Source organism: Pteropus medius, unplaced genomic scaffold (genome assembly GCF_902729225.1).
Source record: "Pteropus medius unplaced genomic scaffold, Ma_sr-lr_union100, whole genome shotgun sequence".
Taxonomy (NCBI): Eukaryota; Metazoa; Chordata; class Mammalia; order Chiroptera; family Pteropodidae; genus Pteropus; species Pteropus medius.
In genome coordinates this window covers 479,449-496,009 of record NW_024346771.1, presented here as the reverse complement: position 1 = coordinate 496,009, position 16,561 = coordinate 479,449, and the positions used below count along the sequence as shown (strand labels likewise).

Here is a 16,561-nt window from a genome sequence, read left to right as displayed (position 1 = left end):
AAGAGGGACATTAAGAAAGTTAATATGACTAAATATTGAATGCATAAATATTTCTCTATAATGCTATTTACCATAGTAATTCAATAAAAAGGTGGGTCTATTCATCCTCTAGATCTTATTCAAGGAGTTGCATTTGAGTTACCCAAAAGCAAAGATAGAGTTATATGGATCCTTTATGATATAGGCCTCTAATGCAGTTACAAATATAAATATTTTGAGGGTATGTTTGCTCTTTGTTAAAGAGTCTAAACATGAAGTTCTAAATTTTTTGGATAAATATTTTAAAATTTTAACATTATTACTTTTTGATAAAATGTATTATTTTAAGGGAGAAACCTTTGAAGTTCCAGAAATTGTTCCATTTCGCCTGACTCATAATATGGTTAATGGAATGGGTCCTATGGGAACAGAAGGCCTTTTTCGAAGAGCTTGTGAAGTTACAATGAGGCTGATGCGAGATCAGAGAGAGCCTTTAATGAGGTAATCATCTGTATTTTGTAAACAATTTAACAGTAACTTTGAATGCAGTTATTGGTTTCTAAGAATGTTTTTTTAATACAGAAGCCACTTTGCATTTGTTGAAGTGGATTTTTTAAAATAATAGCTTTATTAAGGTATCATTTACATACCATAAAATTCACTCTTTTAAAGTGTACATTACAGTGGTTTTTAGTATATTCACAAGATTGGGCGACCATCACCACTATCTAATTATAAAAATTTCATCATCCCCAATTGAAATTAGCAGTCATCCCTACTCCCCCACCATTGCCCAACATCTACTAACCTACTTGCTAGCTCTATGGATTTGCCAGTTCTGGACATTTCATATATAAATGGGACCATAAAACATATGGCTGTTAGTGTCTGTCTTCTTTCACTTAGCATAATGTTCTTAAGGTTTATCCATACTATAGCAGTACTTTATTCTTTTTTATTGCCAAATAATATTCCTTTGCATGGGGCCACATTTTGTTTATCCATTCATCAGTTTGGATTAATGAACATTTGGATTTTTTCCCACCTTTTGACTATTGTAAATAGCGTGGCTATGAACTTTTGCATATAAGTTTTATGTGGATATATGTTTTCAGTTCTTTTTGTTATACCTAGGAGTATAATTGCTGGGTCCTATTTTAACTCTAAACTTAACATATTGAGGAACTTTCAAGCTGTTTTCCAAAAGCAGCCATAATACTTATAATCCCATTAGCGATGTCTAAGGGCTCCAATTTCTCTACATTCCTACCAACACTTGTGATTATCTGTCTTTTTAATTTTACCTATCCTTGTGGGTGTGAAGTGGTATTTCATTTTGGTTTTAATTTGCATTTCCCTAATGACCAATGATGATGAATGTCTTTTCATGTGTTTCTTGTTCAGTTGTATATCTTCTTTAGACAAATGTCTATTCAAATCCCATTTTTAAATTGGATTATTTTTTGTTGAGTTATTAGAGTTCTTTACATAATCTGAATACTGGACCCTTATGAGATGATTTGCAAATATTTTCTCTCCTTTATGGTTGTCTTTTCCCTTTCTTGATGATGCCTCTTGAAGCATAAAAGTTTTTACTTTGATAAATTCCAGTTTTTGTTATTGTTATTTGTGCTTTCGATGTCATACCTAAGAAGCTACTGCATAATAAAGTCATGAAAAATTATATGTATGTTTTCTTCTAATTGTTTTATAGGTTTAGCTCTAATACTAGATATTTGATCATTTTCAGTTATTTTTTATATCTAGTGTGAGGTGGGGTCCATATTTATCCTTTTGAATATGCATATGCAGTTGTCTTAGCACTTTTTTTCCTTACATTTGTATTTTTTAATCAACTAATATAAGAAGGTCAGCGGCATCTATATTCCCTATATTGTGCTAGGTTTTCTAGAGGTAAGGAATAAATATTGATTCAGAGTAGTGTTTCTAATGAAATGGCCCTTGGACCCTGGGAGAGTCAGAGTTGGGGAGAAGAGGTGCAGAGTCAGCAGAGGTACTAAAATTTGGTATATGAATTGGAAATAGATGTAAACTATTTACAAATTTGGTCACTGTGGTGGAGGTCTAATTTACCAGCACTGTTTTTTAAAAGGATTATTTTTCTTCTTCTAATTATCTTTTCATTTTTGTTGAAAATCAGTTGACCATATATGTCCAGACTCTGTTCTGTTGATCTTTATATCTAACCTATGCCAACAACACACTGTTTTGTGCACTGTAGCTTTGTAGTAAGTTTTGAAATCAGGAAGTGTGAATGCTCTACTTTTTCATTTTTTTCCCAATATTGTTTGGCTCTTATGGGTCTCTTGCATTTCCATATGAATTTTAAGATCATTTTGTCAATTTCTGCAAGAAGATGGCCTGGATTTGATAGGAGTGGCATTGAATCTGTAAATCAACTTGGGAGTATTGCCATCTTAACAATATTAAGTCTTCTGATCCATGAATGTGGGATTTCTTTCCATTTATTTAAGTCTTCTTTAATTTCTTTCAAAGTTTTGTAGTTTATAATTTGCAGGTTTTGTATTTAATTTTTTTTTTAAAAAAATGTGTTTTTTAGCAGTCGCCTGAGGGTTGGGGGAGATGGGGAGAGGTAGATGGGATAAAAGGGGTCAAATATGTGGTGACATAAAGAAATCTAACTATGGGCGGTGAACACATAATACAATATATATATGCCTTACTGTTGAATTGTACACCTGAAACTCACTGGATTTCATTAACCAATGTCACTAATAAAAGAATTAATTTTTTAAAAAATGTGTTTCTGAGTACTTTATTCCTTTTAAGGCTATTCTAAATGGAATTTTCTTAATTTCATTTTTGAACTGTTGATTGCTAGTGTATAGAAATATAACTGATAAATTTGTGTATTGATCTTTTATCCTGCAACCTTGCTGAACTTATTACTTCTAATAGTTATTTTTGTAGATACCTTAAATTTTTTTCTCTACAACAGCACGTTATCTGCAGATAGAGATAGTTTTACTTCTTCCTTTGCAATCTCAATGCCTTTTCTTTTTCTTGTCCAATTGTCTAGCTAGATCAATGTTGAATAGACTTGGAGAGAAGTCTACATCCTTGTCTTGTTCCTGATCTCAGGGGTAAAGAAGTCCTCTGTCTTTGACCATTAGTATCATGTTAGCTGCGGGAAGTACAGTTGACCCGTGAATAACATGAGGGTAGGGTTACTGAACCCCTGCACAGTAATAAAATCCACGTATAACTTTTGACTCCTCAAAAACTTAACTGCTAATTGCCTACTGTTGACTGGAAGCCTTACTGATATCATAAATAGTCAATTTACATGTATTTTGTATGTTATATGTATTTTATACTATATTCTTAAAGTAAGCCAGAGAAAAGAAAATGTTATTAAGAAAATCATAAAGAAAATATATTTATAGTAAAAAATATGCACATAAGTGGACCCGCTCAATTCAAACTCATATTGTTTAAGAGTCAACTGTAGTTTTTAAAAAGGATTTATAAAGCTCATTTATTCATCTTTTTATTTAAAAGCTGTCTACCAGACATTATGGTAGAATATATTGGTTAGTTAGACATAGGCCTCTGAAAGAGGAAGTATAGCATATTGTGAAACTTAACTAGTAGCTCCTATCCTAGTCCGGAAGAAGTCAAGAAATAATTTCTAGAGGAAGTAGCTGAGACTTTAAGATAGAGTTGACTTTGCAAAAGGGAAGAGAATGTTCTGAGTGATAGAAATATCAGTGCTATTGAAGGCATGGCCTACCTGAGAAATGCAATACTGCGTTGTGGAGGGTGGACTGCAAGAGGGTGGTGCTAAGATGATGCTGGACAAATGAGCAGAGCTATATTCTAAAAGGTCCACATGAAGCCAGTTTACACATTAAACTTTACCGTGAGCAAAACCAGAAGTCATTAAGAGTTTTAAGAAGAAAATTTAAAAAGAAGAGGAAATGAGGTCATCAGATTCGTACTGCAGGAAAATTGCAGTTCCAGTTTGGGCTGGAGGCCAGAAAACTAGTTAGAGAACTGTTGCAGTAACCCAGGAAAAAAATGGTGCACTGAATGAAGTAGTGATGGTAAAGATGGATATAAATAGAGAGGTGGAATTGGGTGTTTAGAGGAAGAGGAGGCAAGGATGATTCCTAGATTTTTGTTCAGGGCCAATGGGTAAATTATGTATGTTCTTTACTGATTTGAGGAATAAAGGAGTAATAGTTTGGGTGAGGGTTCATGAGTTTTGTTTTGAAAATGTTGAATTGAGGTGCTTACAAGATATCTAAGTGGGTTTTTCCCATCGGTAATTGGAGTTCATATGTAGAGCACAGAAGAATAATTCTGGGCTGTATCTATATGGTAGCTATAAAATTTTATGGTCATTGTGGAGACATGACAGGGGATAAAATTCACTTATTCAATAAATATTCATTAAACCAGTTAACAGTATACATTTAGAGATGGCACACAGAACTCAGCTTACTTTACTCTTCAAGAACGCCTCTGTCCCTCCCGTCTCTTTCTTCTTTCCCCTTTCCCTCCCTCACCCCAAAATGATTTCATGTGTTTTACTGAAATGGTAATAATGCGTAAGAGTATTACTATTAGCTTCTTGCCCTTCATTTATTCTTCCCCTACGTATTGACTTTATCAAGATTTCTTTTTACAAAGATAACATTGTATTATTACCATAATAATTTTTTTTTGTTCCATTTTAGTGTCTTAAAGACTTTTTTACATGATCCTCTTGTGGAATGGAGTAAACCAGTAAAAGGGCATTCCAAAGCACCACTGAATGAAACCGGGGAAGTTGTCAACGAAAAGGTTAGTAGAAGGTTTAACTTGATATGAATGAATATTGTATATCTCTACAAATGAGAACTGATTCTAAATATCATCAGTGACTGATCATTGAATACTCTGAAATCTAGTTCTCTAGTATGTTAATGCCCTAAGTTTTCTTTATTGTCATTACTATTGTTGACATTATTATCATTTGTGTAATAAAAGCAGAGTTCAGGATACATTTGTTTAACCATAGACAATTCACAATTATGAGATAAGAGCAGGAAAAACTTGAACACAAACTGTGTGGACTTATAAAGCAGGTCTCGGCCTTAATACGTAGAATTCACTCTTTACTAATAGCAGTTGAAGCATCAAAGTTTTCAGATAGTCATTTTTAATAAGTTAGAATAGATCGAAGATTGTTTTTCTAACATCCTTCACTCTTGCATTCTGATATGCTTTTTTTATAGAGAAATGTGTAGAATTCCAAGTACTTCACTTAGAACTCCCATTTGCATATACTAATAATCTAAATATTAGGCATTAGCTATTATTAGAATATTCATTCAAATGTTTAAGTACTAAACAGTTTCAGAGTAGATTTTTTAATGTTATTATTTTCCTAGAATTATGTGGAACAAATTCCCCTGGTAGTTCACAAGTTCAGAATAATGTCTAAACTGTTGATGTTGGATCAACACTGAAAGCCTTAAAATCAGTATCTCAAATTATTGTACTTTTTTCATTTCTTCTGAGTATTTGCTCTTAACAAAAGGGGTAATAATCAGTAAAATGCATTATTGTTTGATAGAAAGGTAGTAATTCGAAATTATCAACATGCACATATCATTGAATCCTTAGCCCTTATGATTTTCAATTACTTCCTTTTAGGCCAAGACCCATGTTCTTGACATCGAGCAGCGACTGCAAGGTGTAATCAAGACCCGAAATAGAGTGACAGGCCTGCCATTATCTATTGAAGGACATGTGCATTACCTTATACAAGAAGCTACTGACGAAAACTTACTATGCCAAATGTATCTTGGATGGACCCCATATATGTGATAAAATTACTTAAAGGAATATACTAATAACTAAATTAATGCATTTGGTATTAATCTGTGGTTGTATCTGTTCAGTTCAAAAGTACAACATAAGTTGCTTTATGTTTTCAAAGCAACTGGTATTATTTCTCCCTCATTAATATTTAAAATAATATATGCTGTTATTAAGAAATAAACTGCTTTCTTAATATATGCTGTGTATTTTAACCAGAGAGATGGATCATATGTTCTTATGCTCTAAAAATATGTATGTGCAAGAAACAAGCCAGCTTAATTTCATTTTACAACTTTTAAGTACTTGCTAGCATAAGGATTCATTTGAAGAACAAAAAAATTATACTGAATAAATTCTGTGGACAAAGCACTGTGCTAAATTTGTACATAGAGCTTAGGTCTCCTGCCCTCTAGGAACTGATAGTCTAGAAAAAAGAAACATAAATAGAACATCATCCAGTTCACTTAATAAAACTTTTTTTTTTTTTTGTATGGTTGGAAATGTGATAAGGAATAAACCATATAAGTCAAGAAGCATAACTATGAAAACCATATACATTCTGTAATTTTAAAGATGCTGAAAATGTACCAGAATGCAGAATCCAGTAGTCTTGGAAGACAGCAATACTTGAAATTTCATGAGATTTTAAAATATAAAAAAAATTTAATGTGGTTAAATTTTTATTTTCCTGCAGAAAACTTAATTCATAATAATTAGAAAGCAATGAGGTTATTACATTCAAATAAATGGAAGACCTTTTATAATATGATTTTACTTAAGTTCACTCGAGAGAACTCTTTTTGGCACGGTTGAAAGTGATGGGGAAAACACAAGAAGCTAAGAGTATTAATGTGAAAACTGAACAATTTCCTATCGAATGCCTAATATTAAGAGTTAATGAGGAAGCTGGTTGGGGCCGGGTGGAGGGAGTTAGGAAACTTTCTTCAACACGACTTGTTAAAGAACGTTTTTAAAACAAACTTTGCTGTAGGTATATATCCCTCAAAGGAAAAAAAACTCCCCCTCACCAAACAAAACTAAACCAAATAAATCACCAGAACTTTACAAGTCCGTGTTGAAAAACGCTGAGATGAGAATCCCAGGGGACTAAAAACAACCACGATAAAAATCAGTGTTCGGTACTCTTCCAGCAGTCTGGAGAACTTTTCATACCACTTGCAAATCAACTTATGGTCTGTGAACTGGCATTTTCAGAACTAACCTTAACACACATACCAAACGCCTCGGGGCTCTTAAATGTAACCAGCGAGCACGGCGGCGGCGAGTTACAGCTGGAATTAGAGCCCCGCTGCGTGGTTGTGGCTGGAATCTGGCCGCTCTAGGCCTAGTGGGCGCTCTCTATGGTCGGGCGGGAGGTGTGTTGTCATCGGCGGAGCGACGGCCGGAGGCGGCGGCGTAGGCCCCGGCGGGGCGTTTGGTTTCGGTTTGGCCCTGAGTGGAGTTAGTATTGACAGTCGAAATGGGAGTCCCCAAGTTTTACCGATGGATTTCAGAGCGATATCCGTGCCTCAGCGAAGTGGTGAAAGAGCATCAGGTGGGTGAGCGAGGGGCAGCGGCTGAGAAGGCCAAGGACCGGGGACTCTGCGGCCCTCTCCATCCTGGGACTGGGGCTCCCCAGCTTCCTCTTTCTGCGCGTCGTCTGCGGGATCAGTGGGAAAGGAGGGAAACAGAAAGTTTGAGGACACCCGGATGATCTGAATGTGACGATCTGAATGGGGGCGAAGACAGGTTGCGTTTCTGTTAGCAGAGCCGCGGTGATCGCGGCAGTTCTGACAGCTCCCTGCCTGGTGAGGGCCTTCCGCGATTCCGAAATTAAGCCCTGCGGTGGTACGCTTTAGTGAGTTCTTTCCTTTCCTCCCCGGTGAGCTGTAGATTGCATTTTCCCTTATAGAGCCCGAGTGGAAGTCCTCTCAACCCCGCCCAAAGCCACAGACCCTTATAGAAACAATTACTCCCGCCTCCGCAGTCTAGTCCCCTTATTTACTTATCGAGAACTACAGCCTTTCCCACCCCCAACGCCTAGACTTTTTGACGTGGTTTATGGGTCATATTTATGAAACCTTTTGTTACTCTTTCCTATTCGGAGGCGTGTGTGTGTGTGTGTGTGTGTGTGTGTGTGTGTGTGTGTGTGTGTGTGTGTTAGAGAGACAGAGAGAATGTAAGAGCACTAACATAGGTAATAACAATATTTTATATAATGACTAATGACCCCAGGGCGACGTGTAGATTCCAAAAAATGTAATTTACATATTGGAACTCTGGAAAGAGAATAGAAAAACGATTACCTAGACTGCTAGACTTTGAGTCATACATGTTTGTCACATGCAGTGACTTTAGTAGATCTCTTGTTCATTTTATATTTTACAGGGAAAAAAATCAGTTTTGAAATGTGTATAGTTAAATTGATTGTGATGGATAGCATTATATTCATAGAGGGAGTATTAATCCAGCGAACACCATCGTGCTGTCTGTTAAATTATGGTTTAATCTGTTTTAGAAAATACCATAAGCATGTTTGAAGGGTAGGGTTAAATTTCTAGAAAGCGTTCTTTGTTGTTGGATCACAATCAGACTTGGTATATGAAGAAAAGCTTACAAAAAAATTCTAAAATGGAAGTTTATTTGAAACATGGGTTGAGTTAGATTTAGGAAGATATTTCTTTCCAGAGAAGAGGGTTAAAAAAAGTTTACTAGTACATTTCAGAAATGGAGACAACTAACTTTGGCATTTCCTGGTCCTTCATTCAAAAAATGAGTACCTGCCATGAGTCATTCGCTTTATCTCTCAAGTGAAAAAAAATGTGATTGTTTGTCAAACTGACTTAATAATACATAATTTGTTCAATAATATTTTACTCTGTACTATTTGACACAGAGTTTGTTTTGGTGAAATTATCTCTGATTCTCTCCATCTTGAGGATTTGTTATTGAAGAACAAAAATAATCTTTTCAAGGCAGTTTTATGATATGAACATTAAGACTAGGTTTAAACTTGGTTCATCAAAAGTGATATGTTTCAAAAAATGTTTGATTCTGGTAGTTAACAACAACAATAAAAAGCAAATGTTATAAGGCATTACCTTGCTGCTCTCTCAAGCAGTACTTAAAAGATGGTAATGCCTAAGTCACAATGATTCAAAAGCAAGTCCTGGGACGAAGGAGTTGGGAAGAGGTTTGGAGGAAGATTGAGTTCTGGAAAGATGGTGGTGATGATGGTAGTGATGATAGCTGCGTAATCTAAGGTCTCTCTGAATCTTTACATGAAAACGAAAAGAGCAATTAGATAGCAAAATGTAAAGCCCATAGAATGATTATAATAAAACCACATAGAAAGGTATCCCCATGAACCCCCAAATAGAAGAAAGTAAGGAAAAATTACCAATAGCCCATAGACCCAGTCAGTATTGGCATCTCTGCAAGAGATAGAAGAACTCCAGAATATTCATTGAAAGACCAGGAGGGCCAGTTAGATATCGGTAGCTTTAACTGAGAGATTTTAAAGAGTAGAAGCAGTCTACATCCTATGAACTCTCAAAACTGACTTGCCAAGGCACTATTCTAAGGCAGAGCCCACCCTAAGGAGAAAATGTTGGGAGTGAAATAAAATTTTATCAGAAAAGGGACAATAGAAATAAGAGAAGAAGAAGGCTCAGAACAAGGAGGGTTAAAGAGAGTCAAGAAATCTTAAAAAACAACCAACCAACCAAACCACCAAATTTTTAAACACTACCCCTAAACAGCAAAGGGGGGAGCTCTGTGAAGGAAAAGCTTTCTTGAACACTTCCTCATTCTAAAAGTTCAGGAAAATTAAATTTACATAAAAATAAACAGAAAATTATTAAAGCCAAATAGCGTACAAAGTTATTATAGGGAAAAAAGGGATCAAAATAAAAGCTTGCAATAAAAACATGCACACAAAACAGACAAAAATACAACCTACTATTTCAAAATAAGCTAAAAGGCACTAAGAAAATGACAAAAGACTTGAAAGAACAACATATTATCAATTATGAAAATTCAGGAGGAAAGAAGAGGAAATTTAAAAAGAAAAAAGTTTCAAAAGAAAATAATAAGATAGGCAAACAAGACAAATAATAGCGGTTCTTGAAAAAGGAAATCAAAACAACATAAATACTAAAACTAATTAAAAACTTTCCTGAAATTAAAATAAATATTTGAAACTGCATGTCGAAAGAATATTACCATGTGCCTAAGAATATTGATTCAGATGACCAAACACAAAGAATTAGGAAAGTTACTGGACTTTAAAGGAAAAAAAAAAAGATTTTGTTATTTAGAAGTAAGGAACACATGACTTATAAGAAAAAGAAAATTGGATTTCTGTCACAAGTTTTGACACCAGTGCTTTATGCCAAAAAAAAAAAAAAATGGAATAACATAAAATACTCAACTCACCGACTTTTGAATATAAAGGATAAGTTGATAAACTGCTATCGGTTTATAAGAATTCAGGAAATATTGTTCCTTTGAGCACTTCCTTGAGGAATCTACTAGAGAATGAGCTCAGACAGAATGATGAGAGAGACATCAACATAAGGACTAGTGGTGAACATTAAATATAGTTACTTGTAGAATGAAACAAAATGAGTTAAAAGAGAGTAAGTTTAGTATATAATAGCTATATGCTCTGACAGTGTATAGATAGCAGAATATAAAATGGGAATGGGGAGAATGGGGAAATCTTGTGGAAAAATATTTTTTATGTTACCAATACTCAGTATTGGTGGTAATATTAATATTGTTTTTCTGGAATCCATGTCTGTGATATGATAAATGCCTAATATAGGGTATTTTAATTTTATCATCTCATATCCTTGAGAACCAAGATTCTGGGCGTATAAAAGCGGAGTTACAGATGTAAAAGAGAAAATGTTAAGTAAAAGCTCTATAGTCTTGAATTTGAATTGGAAGTATCAATATGAACTTATGAGACGCACACACACATACACAACGCATGTGCATAAATTTTCTAGCTCTGTCCATGAAACAGGACTGGAAAGAATGATCAATCCAGTAGCAAAATTTAGTGCCTAGGTTATGATCTTGAAATATTCTTACTCACTCAGGATTTCTTGGAGAAATGACAGATTCCAGGTCCGTCAGGAGGTATTCTAGATGAGTCTGGAAACTTTTGTCATACTTTATAGCAAGGAAGCTACTGAAAACTACCAGGGACATGTCAAAGGATTTGAAGAGACATTTAGAAAAGGCTGGCAATGGCCTCAAATGGAATAATTTGAGCCTCAGTAATAATCTAGTGGATTAAAATCCGTCAAATATGCTTAAGTCTTTGAGTTCATAATGGTACTTAAAAAAAGGGGGCGGGGGGTACCCTTCCAAAGGTGATAGGGACTGTTCCTAATCTTGAAAACTGTTAAATAAAGGGAAAAAATTAAGCATTTTGTTTTACCTTGTACCACTTGGTAACCAAATGGTAAAATTGTGTCTTTATAAAAGTATTGCAACTGATAAAAAAAGAAATGATAGAATATCATCATTTTGCAACCTCAAATGAATTATTTCTATTAATTCATTAAGCATCAATGGATGCTAATATTAGAAAAAAGAAAGAAAGAAGGTGAGGTGACCAAATAGAGCTTAACTCTACCTGTTTCAGAGAATTCTTGACATGAATAATGTATACAAGACTTATATTTGTGTTTGAATATGTCTACCTAGGACTGTTTTTAATACCTGGTTCAATCGAGTGGTCCAGTAGTTTGATGGAAGTATATTATGACTATATAAAATTAGTTATTTTAAAAATCTGCACTGAATATAAAGTTTATGTACTATAGGATTGAGGAATACAGAGATAAACAATAGTATTTTATGCTAGTGTTATATTATTGTAAGTATATTTCCTGTTCAGTGAAGGGCTGGGAGTGAGGAAGGAGTTAAGTAATAATAATGACACAAAACAACTACAAAATAAAACAAAACAAACAAAACCTCCTTTAAAAGAAAGGCACTTTCCTTGAAGTTGAGGACAATAGACTAGACCAGTATATAGAAATTATAAAGTAAACAAGAAAAACAAAATCCAGGAGAAAGTTGCACATCTACTGTATGCTTAAGCAATGTCCTAGATACAGGGAGTGGATAGGGTAGAAGAATAAAACCTCTGATCTGTAACATTTATGATTCTATTGACTGCAGTTATAAACTCTTAGAACATACGCAGTTCTTTTTGTGATTATAATTCAGTACAGAACTATTTATTACAATAGCTGAGATTTGTTAAGCACTTGCCATGTACTCGACAGTGTGTTGTGTTTTATATACATTCACTTATTTAATCATAACATTCCTAGAATTATTATCTCCTTTTTGTAGCTGAGTTATAAAAAAATTGAATTATTCACCCAAAGTATTTTACTACATAGCTTAGTAAAGTAAATGTTGGAGCTGAATTTGAAACCAAGTAGAGTTGCTGTGGAGTAGTGTTTCTTATCTTTCTTTCATTATTGCCCCTTCCAGGTGGCTCTTTAGACTTTTTTTTTTAACTTAATCACGCCCCCTCCATAGAAATTTAATACTACAGCTATACTATCTCTGTTTATATACTGTGACATTTCATTATGTCCCTGCCCCCCCAAATTTTGACCCCTCAGGAGCTATGTTGTTCCTATTGATAACGTATACTCTAAAGTATTGTGTTAAAATATATGTAACATAAAATTTGCCATCTTAACCATTTTAAGTGTATAGTTCAGTAGTGATAAGTGCATTCACATTGTTGTGCTAGAGCCTGCAGTTTTAAAACCAATCTTCTATGCATTTTGCTAAAAATTGCTTCTTGGCTATGGAAACCTAAATTTTCTAATTGTAGAGAACATAAGCAGACATTTATTTCTATTTCCAAGTGTTTGCTCCTGTGTAGGGAGCTTATCTGTCTTATCCTTTACTGTGTTTGCTGTACTACTGCCTTTACTATATTTCCCAGCCCCTAGCACAATGTGTGGGATATAATAGGTCTTAAGTAAATATGTATTGAGTAAATGAATTTATTAACTTTAGCATTTTATAGTCTATAAAACATACATAGTATATAAAATATTGTATATGAAAATAGTTTATTAAAACATGTATAGTATATTAGTATGTTTTAAAACATGGAATATTAAAAATGAATTGAAGCAATGAAACTTTGGGGTTGTTTAAGGTAATAGTATTAAAGAACTAGAGAAAAATAATAGCTCCAACACTCAAATAGATATTGTTTTTATGTAAAAGGCATTTTGCAACAACACTAGGATACAAAGTTATACTAAAAAAAACTAGTGTTTTGAGAAAATTAGATACTAAGATGTTAAATACTTACCCACATTTTAAAGCAGTGTGAATGTGTATTCCAAGTGACTGGTATAGGCTACATGGGCTATCACATTCAATAAAGGGAAAGCTTTGTTTGTTAATTTATTCATTAAATATTTTTGGTTTGTTGCATTGTGTCAGGCAGTATGCCAAGAGTTCTAAATATGACCAGATCAGACACCTTGCTTTGAGGAACTCATAGTTCAGCAGAAAAGGACAGATATTACACTTAAGCATTCAACATAAATGTATAGAGCACCTAATATGTACCTGACATTCTTGTATTTATTGGGAACACACAAATAAAATATGACATAAAGAAAGAAGCATCATTTCCCCTTAGGTGAGGAAGGAAAAGCTTCCAGACAAAGATTACCTGGGCTGGATCTTGAAAGCTGAGTCAGAATCTATAAGATCAGTGAAGGGAGGAGCAAGAAGGAAAGAAAGGCATTTCTGGAAGTAGGAACAACATCTGTAAAGTCACAGAGGTTTGAAACAGTCCAACACATTTAGGACTCTCTAAGTAATTTTCTGTAGTTAGCTTGTGATATATGTGGAAACGGAACAATATGGAATTGGTGGGAAATAGAGCATCCAAATCATACAGGACCTTTTATGGTATCAAGAACTTGTAATATTGTATGGGTTTAGGTAAAAAGCAATATGATCAAATTATGTTTTAGAAAACTGGCTAACCTGTGTTGAGGGAGAAAACTGGAAGCAAGCAGTCCAGTAGGAAAACTAAGGCACTCAGGATGAAGGAAGATGAGATTTTCTGAAACAATGGTAATGGATAGGAGGGTAAGGTTCTAGAAACATTTTGGATGTTAAGTTTAAAAAAAAAACACATCAGTGACTAATTAGATATGGGGTTGAGAGAGAGGAGGAAATATAAGATAATCTTGCAATTTCTTTCATTACAATTTCTAGTTATTGCAGATGCAATAACTCAGTATTACTTATTTGTGAAGGAACAAGATTCTGCTGTGTGTTCTCATTTTCTTTACTGCATTGGCCGATGATTATGTAATCATTCCATATCTTTCTTAATTAATCTGAAATCTCAGATAATTTTTTAAATTTCTTTTCTAAAAGGAAAAATACAGGTTTTTTTCAGGTTATAAAGGTAATATGTGTTCATTGTATAAAAATACATATAATACAGAAAGATGTAAAAACTGTTATATAGTCTAGAGGAAAGTAGAAAGCAACTGAAATTCTATCATCCAGGGTTAACTAACAGTAACATCTTGTTTTTATATACTCCTAACTTCTCTATGCAAATAGATATGTAGCTAAATATTTTCTACAAATGGGATAATAATAGACTTGCTATTTTATAACCTGCTTTTGTTACTTTATCATATGTATTATACACATTATCTCTTGCCAAATATGAATATATTATAATTTGTAATTGTGGAGTATTTCATTGTATGAATGTACCATGATCAATTTTCTATTATTAGGCATTATGATGGTTTTCATTTTTTATCTTTTCTGAATAATACAGCCATGAATATTTACTTAACCTTTGTGCCCTTATGTGATTATTTCCCAGGATAAGTTTCCAATAATAGAAATCCTGGGTCAAAGATGTACACACTTCAAATTTTCATATATACTTTCATATTAGTTACACCAATTTATTATTCCTATTCCAGACTACTGGGTGTAAATGCCACCTCTTTCTCTTTTCTAGCTCTGTGATTTTCCTCTTCTGTAAAATGGGGAATCTGAATACTTCTCTTTTAAGATTGTTAAAATTAAGTGAGAGAATGAATAGAAATGTTTAGCCCAATGTTTGATACCTAATAAGTGCTTGAAAAGTGGCAGCTATTGCTTTTAGTAACATGAAATATGCATTTCCCTCATGGGTAACATCTGTCTTTGTAATCTTTGCTAACATGATGGGGAAAATGATGTGTCATTTTAATTTGAAATTTGGGGATGTTGAACATCTTTTCATATGTTTATTAGACTTTTGTGTGTCTTCTTTTTTGAATTACTTTGCATTTTCTATGCTTTTAAGTTTTGTTCTTTTTTTACTTACATGTGAAGAATTTTGTTTACTAGGAATATTGACTTTGTCCTAATTTTTCCAAGCATTTCCCTGCATTTTGTTATATTCAGTTGAACTTGTTTGTGGCACTTTTTTTTAACCCTATATAGATTTTTAAAAATACATTTTTAGATAGCCAACTCCATTTGTTTGGTTTATGATTTCTGGCTTTCACCACCTTAATATTACCAAATATTTTATATAATTTTTTATTTACATTTCTTACATTAAAATTTCTAATCTTTCTGGAATGTATCTTGTTATAAAATGAGATAGCTTTGTTTTGTCTCCAAATAGGTACCTCATTCCTTTCTTTTACTGACTTGAAATGCCTCTTATACACTAAATTTCTATATACACTTAGACTACTTCTAAACTATTTGGTTCAATCAAACAGTTTTATAATTTTAAATATGATATAGGGCAGATTTTCCTTCATTACTCTTTTTAGTATTCATTGTATGTTTATTCTCCTAGGGAAACTTGGTAATCATTTTATAAAGTACCTCCACATTTAGATTTTGATTGAAGTTTTCAGATTTCTTGGAATAAACAGTAAATCTTGAATGTACTTTTAAAATCTCAGGGTCACAGTTTTCATTTCAGTTTAGTCTGTTATTCAATAAAAGCATCTAAATTTTTTATGTGGTACTTCATACAAATGGGTATTTTATAAAAATGTTTTTATAGTGTTGATTGCTTCAAAACCAAAACTTTTCGCCCCCAAAATTAAAGACATGCCATTTTCTTAATAATAGGAAGATATATTGTTAACTGTACATGTAGTAAAACTTGAATAATTGTTTCAGAAATGGTTTTCATTAAGTTTATACAAGGAAAGCCCATTATGTTTTTATGTTTAAAAATTTAAAATATTTTAATTAGTATGTAAGGCAGACTACTCAAATTCTTTAATTATACTAGATACTGTAACTATTAAGTTGTGTCCATTTCAGTTTCTTGTTAATGTGTATTTGTTTTAGTAGTGTTTCTCTTAATTGCTCACAAACATTTAAACAGAGGAAAAATAAATTACACCCAGAGCTGCTAAGGTCTTTTTATAAAAGCGGACACCTGTTAGTTAAAGTTTAGAAATAATTTAATTCACATATCAAAAATAAACAGTTTTCAAAGTTTCATAAATTACTTGTCATAATCTAAGCTTTTAAAATTAATATAACCGAATTAGACTCTCTTTCCATGAAACCAAATATACAGCAAGGCTTTAAATCATTTGTAAAACTTTTTAATGAACATGTACAAATAGCCTTTTGATATAAATGGGCATTATGTTACCCATTTATAGAG

At 33.3% G+C, this 16,561-nt stretch overlaps 2 protein-coding genes across 8 annotated transcripts in view; both read left to right on the top strand.

The window, feature by feature from the left end:
- The window catches only part of ATR (ATR checkpoint kinase), a 136,248-nt gene extending 130,049 nt beyond the window's left edge, over positions 1 to 6,199 (top strand). For 3 of the 6 annotated variants that reach the window (XM_039876471.1, XM_039876472.1, XM_039876470.1), the window contains 3 exons: positions 329 to 480; positions 4,704 to 4,809; positions 5,665 to 5,880. In XM_039876471.1, the coding sequence (XP_039732405.1) occupies positions 329 to 480; positions 4,704 to 4,809; positions 5,665 to 5,838 (432 nt within the window). In that variant the 3' untranslated portion in view covers positions 5,839 to 5,880. Of the gene's footprint in view, positions 1 to 328; positions 481 to 4,703; positions 4,810 to 5,664 lie in introns of those variants that run through there. The other 3 variants (XM_039876468.1, XM_039876469.1, XR_005655772.1) reach the window with 3 other exon arrangements.
- Positions 6,200 to 7,312: 1,113 nt separating this feature from the next.
- The window catches only part of XRN1 (5'-3' exoribonuclease 1), a 117,195-nt gene continuing 107,946 nt past the window's right edge, over positions 7,313 to 16,561 (top strand). The window contains exon 1 of one of the 2 annotated variants that reach the window (XM_039876474.1): positions 7,313 to 7,387. In XM_039876474.1, coding sequence (XP_039732408.1) covers positions 7,313 to 7,387 — 75 coding nt within the window. Of the gene's footprint in view, positions 7,388 to 7,496; positions 7,641 to 16,561 lie in introns of those variants that run through there. The other variant, XM_039876475.1, reaches the window with a different exon arrangement.